Source organism: Colias croceus, chromosome 10 (assembly GCF_905220415.1).
Source record: "Colias croceus chromosome 10, ilColCroc2.1".
Taxonomy (NCBI): Eukaryota; Metazoa; Arthropoda; class Insecta; order Lepidoptera; family Pieridae; genus Colias; species Colias croceus.
Genome location: NC_059546.1, coordinates 3,479,927 through 3,488,028, shown reverse-complemented (window position 1 = coordinate 3,488,028; position 8,102 = coordinate 3,479,927). Strand labels below are relative to the sequence as shown.

General features: G+C 32.4%; 1 protein-coding gene across 2 annotated transcripts; it reads left to right on the top strand.

Annotated features, from left to right (window-relative positions):
- Nucleotides 1-217: 217 nt before the first annotated feature.
- Nucleotides 218-5,831, top strand: LOC123695079. 2 transcript variants are annotated; one of them, XM_045640781.1, is made up of 6 exons: nt 218-336; nt 1,467-1,529; nt 3,780-3,866; nt 4,439-4,538; nt 5,552-5,609; nt 5,721-5,831. In XM_045640781.1, exons 1-5 carry the CDS (start codon nt 240-242, stop codon nt 5,586-5,588), a joined length of 384 nt encoding a protein of 127 aa, XP_045496737.1. In that variant the 5' UTR covers nt 218-239; the 3' UTR covers nt 5,589-5,609; nt 5,721-5,831. The 2 variants fall into 2 exon arrangements, 1 of the variants encoding a protein (XP_045496737.1); XR_006751894.1 differs by lacking the exons at nt 218-336; nt 1,467-1,529 and adding an exon at nt 3,547-3,671.
- The last annotated feature ends 2,271 nt before the right edge of the window (nt 5,832-8,102 follow it).

Below are 8,102 nucleotides of genomic sequence, written 5' to 3'. Positions count from 1 at the left end.
ACAAAGTTGCGCCTGAAAAGCTAAATTTCCAGCAGCTGCATTTAATTTCTCCAGTTTAATTCCATTTTGCACTATAGTCAAGTTGTCATAGTAATTATATAACGCGGAATCGAACCGCGACCAAGAAAAGAGCCTACTCCACAAACATCTCAACTCCAATACGTTTATATAAACGTTCTCCCCATTCCATCCCCTCAGTTAAATGCGATAGTCTAGCCTCATCACTCTTCATATACAAAATGCGGCAGACATTCATTTCAATTATGTTATTGTTTGCTGTCGCCGTTACTGCGAGAGGCTCGGATTTGGGTAAAGACGGATTCAATTATTATAAAGGTATGTGATTTTTGTTTTCATTTTTGTGACACGCTACATTTACGGATGTATTATAAAAGCGTGGTCATTTTATTTTATTTAACTCACAAGCTATTTTTGTAAATAGGTCCCTTCCTATTTTCTAAAATAGCTTAATAAAATAATCGATCAATTAGTTACATGGATAGTTACAGTGTTGTACATTACATGATTGTTATTTAAAAGAAAAACACAAATAAAACAATAGATATAAAGTTTTGTATAAATCTAATAAGTAGGTAGTGAGCAAAAAAGTCTGTTCAATGCAGTGAATAATTTTTTGTCTTTATTCCTACCACGTATTTCTGGTACACCTTGAAACATTATAAACTGTAAAGGACTTGAATAAACTTAATTTTATTAGGTAGCTTACCGCCCGCGGCTTCGCCCGCTTTGTCTAAAACCTAATAAATTATATACTAAAACCTTCCTCTTGAAACACTCTACCTAATAAAAAAAACGCATTAAAATCCGTTGCGTAGTTTTAAAGATTTAATCATACAAAGGGACATAGGGACAGAGAAAGCGACTCTGTTTTATTCTATGTAGTGATATTATAGTAGAAAGGCGTTTAATAATTCTAACTACGGTACCTAGGTAACTAGGTACTACGCATTTCTAATTGTGACTAGATATATACTTATAAATACACCAAAGTTAGAATCCAATAATCCTTATTAATTCATAATCATCTGATAGCGCTTTTAAAATGTTACTTTGACTCCTCTTCACAAATGAATGTCGAACTATATTAAAGTCTTGTAATCATTAATGAAACATTTTTTGATCTCCATTTCAATTGATATTAATTACGCACGATTCAATTAATTTTCATCAATATGCCCGTTTAATTAAGGCTCAAATCCGTCTGCGTAGGCCTTTTTATCTCGCTTTCAGGCTGTAAAAAGCCCATGTTATCAAAGGTTTTAAAGGTATGTTTACGCAAATGAAAGTATTTTAATTATCATAATTTTTTCTAAACCTAATGTTATTTGAGTAATTTTATTCAGATCCTTTTATATAATTTGTTGTGATTGGTCTTTTTATAAATTTTAGTATTTTTATACATCGTAATAAACATTTTGGTATAAGTAATTTCCAACCGTTTTCAGATTATTTGCGAGCTAGGTCTGATGACATCTATGTAGATTCACCATTTGAGGATCGTGTAATATGTAAGTATCGAAGGACTTTAACATATTTAATATTAAGTAAAATATGTATATGGTTTTTTAAGTATGTGCATATCTGTTTGAAAAAATTGCATTTTAGTACGTGCAGATAAAGTTATTAAATAGGGATAGAAAGTATAACTACGGTCGTTACTACCGAGCCTGCATTGTAAATTCATAGTTAAAATTTATTATTAAGCAGTAATATGTTTTATTGATAATCAAATAAAACGTAGGTTTTAAGTATCGAATATTATTGGAAACCAATTATAATATAGATATCATCTTCCTCGTATTGCTAAATTGATATATGATTGTATGTACCTAGGTAGAAAAATGTTGTGTGCGGAAACGGAAAATGTATGACCGTGTATATCGCGGCGTAGGCGCAGTACGAGCTTGTTCGTATGCAGGTCACGCGATATATTATGTGCACGGCCGATACACAACGTATGTCTATCTCCACTGAGTGAACGCCTTCGAACGCTGGTTCACGCTCACTCCCGACGCTTATGCTAGCGCCAGTGAAAACGTAGTAGATGCCAATAGTACGAGATCCGGCTGCAGGATTAGTGCGTTCATCGGTTTTTTGCTGAAAACCGAATTTTTATGTATATTTATAATTAGGAGAATATTTATCGACTAGGTTGCCAGTCAAAATTTGGCCGCAAGCATGTTTAATTAAAATTTTTCTAATCGATTTTTGGGAAAAAAATTCGTTCACTTGTTTTTTGAATAAAATGTAGTCTACATCACGGCAAATGATATAAAGATTCAAAAAAATCACGGTTGCCGCTTTTCACCTGGCCGCAACATCTTGGCAGCCTGGTGCAAACAGGTATGATTTCGATTCATTTTTACGTTCATAACGTACATTTATGAATCATATATCAAATTAAAGCTAATTTTTTTCTATTTATTATCATATATGGTTGCCTAATTAAATCCGGCCGCAAATAAGGGTTGCCGGCTGTTAAAAATTATAAATATTTACGCCTATTAGTACACCGACGCATTCGCGTGCGGCAGCGAAATAACGAGAAAAAGAGAGGATCGGCTGTTAATTATATTAAATCAATATTACTTTTTAAATTTGTCATTTTGAAAAGGACGACATATTTTCTTTCACTCATCCTTAAATATTCAACATCTTTAACAGCCGGCAACCCTTATTTGCGGCCGGATTTAATTAGGCAACCATATATGATAATAAATAGAAAAAAATTAGCTTTAATTTGATATATGATTCATAAATGTACGTTATGAACGTAAAAATGAATCGAAATTATACCTGTTTGCACCAGGCTGCCAAGATGTTGCGGCCAGGTGAAAAGCGGCAACCGTGATTTTTTAGAATCTTTATATCATTTGCCGTGATGTAGACTACATTTTATTCAAAAAACAAGTGAACGAATTTTTTTCCCAAAAATCGATTAGAAAAATTTTAATTAAACATGCTTGCGGCCAAATTTTGACTGGCAACCTAGTCGATATATATTCTCCTAATTATAAATATACATAAAAAGAATGCGTCGGTGTACTAATAGGCGTAAATATATATAATTTTTAACAGCCGGCAACCCTTATTTGCGGCCGGATTTAATTAGGCAACCATATATGATAATAAATAGAAAAAAATTAGCTTTAATTTGATATATGATTCATAAATGTACGTTATGAACGTAAAAATGAATCGAAATCATACCTGTCTGCACCAGGCTGCCAAGATGTTGCGGCCAGGTGAAAAGCGGCAACCGTGATTTTTTTGAATCTTTATATCATTTGCCGTGATGAAGACTACATTTTATTCAAAAAAACAAGTGAACGAATTTTTTTCCCAAAAATCGATTAGAAAAATTTTAATTAAACATGCTTGCGGCCAAATTTTGACTGGCAACCTAGTCGATATATATTCTCCTAATTATAAGTATACATAAAAATTCGGTTTTCAGCAAAAAACCGATGAGCGCACTAATCCTGCAGCCGGATCTTAGACTACAATACAACCCTCTGCTCGTATAAGAGGAACGCGTATTTCGCGGTGCAAAGCACGCGGGCTTCGCAATAACGATTATTACGTAACGCGGCGAAATAAAACTGCAGCAATTCTTCTTCAAGTAGCTTTCGAGGGCTGATGATAGTCGCGTAGGTTACTTGTGCTCCGTACCGTTGACTCCCGAGAATATTTATACCTAATTTTTTCTGATTCCACTAATATTATATTAAATAATTTTCAAATATTTTTTTTTTTAGATTTCTTTCGTACTCCACTGCAACAGCTATACCCAGACTTGCCTGTAATACAAGAATACAGAAAAAGAACGGCTAATATATTCAAAAGTAAGTTAAAAAGAAATACGAAAATATAACTCTAGAACTCGGACAGGAAAAAATGTAAAATAACAGAAAATAAACATTCTTGTCGGAATTTGGTAGGTACAATAAGTTAGTATTCGTTTTGTAACTGTGGCAAAGTATTTAAATTTCCCTTTTTTGTTTATTTTTTTTTTGTTTATTCATTTATTTAAAACGAACGCCTAGTAGATAATCTCTCGGCTACAAAATAGTAACTATAGTGTAATATGTGTATTTAATACCATTTTAATTATTATCAAGAAAAATAATATTTTCGTTAAAATGTAAATTTAAATTACGTTGAGATTATATTTTGTATCAGAATTCAGTCTAGTCTTCTGTTCTATCTAGATTTTAGGAAAATCGATTAAAATTTGATTAATGGAATGAAAGCGCCAATAATTAAATTTCGAAGGACTTGGCTTAGTACTGAACACAGTACTGAAATTTCGAATCTTCATAAGTGATAATACGTACCTATACTTTATGAGTCTGCAAAAAGGATTTTATCTAAATTCATTTTAAGTTTTACAAATATTTGTTTTTATATTTTATAGATCACATGCTGAACAGAGAGCCGGGAGGTGTACCGAATAAACGTACGTCCAAGACTGGTCTATCACTCCTTATGCAGAGCAAACAGGATTCACATCCTACGTAAGCATACCATGATAAACTTACTTCTTTACACTACAGAGATAGGCTAACTACAGAAAAAGTTAAAATAAAAAATGCAGTGTAATTTATTACACAAGATGAGCCTATAGCGCGATAGGTAGGTTATTGCGCTATACCTATACCAAATTTCATTCAATTCGGTCCAGTAGTTTTCATAACAGAGTAGTTTTGTGTCAAAAACATTGAAACTCCGGATTATTTATAAAAAAAAATCATAATTTCTAAACCATAAGTTTTCGCTTAACTAAAGTTTGTTTTAAATGATTACTCATGATGCTCTCAAGCTGAAAAAAATTTTTGGACCACTGTAAACGGGCCACCCTGTATATGTCCCTCCACATTTGGTTCCCCGTGTTAGCCTTCCTTGATTTATTTTATCCACAAAAGTAGGTGTTTGAAAAAGATACTGATCATCATATTGCTTACTGACCTAATACCGATTAAAAATAAAATGATAAAGTTCAGAAACCCATTACTGTATTACCAGTTGCCAACTCCCAGCGAACTTCACCTAACAAGTTGGTGATAGAAGCAAGTTAATTACGAAATAAAGTGACATTTTCCAATTGCGGTTCCTTTGAAACCTTGGGCAGAGTATTTGCCTTTAATTAGTTAAATTGCAGCCAAATGTAGACAATCGGCTATTTTGAACTGGACAAGGGTTGTGGAGACTTCGTTAGGTAAAAGTAAGATCTTACGACACCTTTTAGTTTTTAATTAACTATTGATATTAGTGACTTACCTATTAACAAAGGTTTAATTGCTATTTGGAAGGAGAGTTGAGCGATTTTATTTTGGTATATTACCCTTTATTTAGTATAACGAGCGTAGAAGATAAAATACGACTGCGGAAAATTTGTGTGACTATTTTACCATAAGATAATTGTAACAACAGTAGGCTTAGATTTCAATATTTCATTATTAGGGTAGAGTCTTAAATATATAATATTATATACCTAGGAACATTAATCAAGCGTATGTTTTTATTACAGAAGTGATGATGAACACTATTGCCTCTACGGTAAATAACGTAACAAATTAATAAAAGAGGTAAAAAGTTTATAAGTACCTAAACTTATATTTATAAATTTTTAATGTTTTTGCTTCGCAAAATTAGAAAGAAAGCTATATTATATTAATGTGTGTTTGTTTTTTTTTCAGAGTGCTCAGCATAAAAGAATGCTATTAATTACCTCGTTAAAATAATTTAATATAAAATGTAGCTGTTCAGAGATGTCAGATGTTTGTGAGTGTATTGGAAGAAAAAAGTTATTAAAATCATTTGTTATTGAAATAAATTAAAAATGGTATTAACATTGTTACATTCTGAATATGTATGTTTGTTTCATTTTACAACTATGTGTAATGATTTCGATATGAAAGATAAATAAAACAAATACGTGAAAGCTTTAACAATCTTTTGTTTTATTCAATACATCCATAAAACATGAAATGCAAATGGTTTACTAAAAAAATTATACAAGGTAAATAAACTGGATAGAAAAATACTCAGGACGGATGCTTCGTGAAAAATATCTACTTTATGCCTATGGGAATAACAAGTTCAGTAATATTTCTGGTAATATTTCTGGTTTGGTTCATTTTCATTACAAACAATAGTTTCAGAGACAAAAATTAACTGTTGCAGGAAAGTTAGTCTGTGCTAATTCTAATTAATATTAATAATATTTTTACAACCTTATAACAAAAAAATCGACATTACTTATTCATCGTAATTTTCATACAATAGTAGCCAATCTAGCCAATAGTAAAAATCTGTTCAATCTATTTATCTCAAAGGAACTAATTACAATTCCCGTAAAATTGTCGTCCGATAAAACTGGCATTCATAAAGTTGGAGATATTGAGCGCGAAGATTCTGCTAGTGATGGCCTACTTTTTTCTGAATAATGGCTGAAGCGAACCGTATCGCGGAAAAAATCTTGAAATGATTGGTTGCCTGACAAAAGAACATTTTGTAAGGAGCATTTAAAATGCAAAGGCGACTGCCCTTTGTACGCTTTAAAGATAATTCTGCCGAGGGATAGGGCAAATCGAGTAAGGGTGACTTTGTGGATAAGGAAAGCAACCAAGGTGTTTCAACTGAATCCATTCATGCAATTGCAATATTTGCATGATTTGCAATCTGACTTTGGGATTGGAAACTAATAATTGTTATTGTGAGCAATTTGCATTTATTTAGAATTCCCCCATGATAGTGTTTGCATTAAAGCCTCGATAAGTATACATAGATAGTTTTATTAAATTAGTCAGAAGCCGGGTCCAGCCGCAACACTAGTTCTCATTATTTTCTCATTATTAAAGGAAATTTTACAAAAATGCACCTTACATTTGTATGCAAGGTGCATGAATTGCCGTCAACTATCATTCAGGTAACTGTAGGGCAAAGCGAAGTTCAGTTAAGACGAATTGATTGGAATCCATCGAACCATGATTGGCTAAGAGAATTATCAGTGGAATACATTAGTTCGTTACTATTGCAAATTCTCTGGAGTTATCCCAAGTGTAAAATGTGCGATGTCGGTACCGCCGAGTAGAAAATTTTCAATTCGACTCAAATCAAATAGTGTTCGCATTTATTCCGTTTAACTTTACAAAAGTGCTCAACGAGCGCTGTAAAGTTTATAACATTGTCTAAAGTCTGAATGCATAAGCGAGTGGCGTCGAATTCTCCGTGTGCTAAACATAATTTTCTTTTATAAAGTAACTTTGTTTGCGAGGGTACTCATTTAAATAGCTTCAACAAACTCTCGCAGATCTCGTATTTCATAACGCGTCGAAATTTCACTACTTTAATTACAGCGTTTAAGTGCAAGAATAAAATACACCGGGTTTATTGCAAGTTGTTGCGAGGAACGGTTATAATTTACTGATATAAGTAGTTTCAAAGTTACGAACACAGGACTTATAAATTTTCCTTAGGAACAAACTTTAAATATTTTCAGCGAAGTATTGCTTGTACTGTTATCTGTAGAGGAAATTTCTAGAAAGTTTACATGGAATATAAAAGAATAACCGACATGAATACACACAATAGGGAGCTGTTCATTTCGATCATTTGTTCGGTTCCAAATTGTAATCAGAGGAGATAGAGATTCGAAACGTTTCGCCAGATACCCGTAATTTCGCCCTCCGGGATCTTCCACGCTTTCTTCAATCGATTTGATTTCATTCGAAAGCCTTGTAGGATTTTAAAGGGATATTTGTTTTCCCTTTTAGAAGCAATACAATTTTAAACTGAAAAGCGTTCTTACAGTTACAGTTTTCAGCACTAAAGCTTTAAGCTCTCTAAAACATTTGAAATTCAATTAACTCGTTTTCTGTAAAGATATTTCTACGTTAAATTTCCTTCCATTTTCCTAAATGTGATATAAATATATGACACTTTTAGTTCAAAATAAATTAAATATTAATTTCACTTAGTTTTTTTTTATTTGTATCTACACAATGATTGTTTTTTATGGAACTGACACCATTCAATTAGTCGATAAAGGATCGGACGTAAAACATTTAATAGTGGGA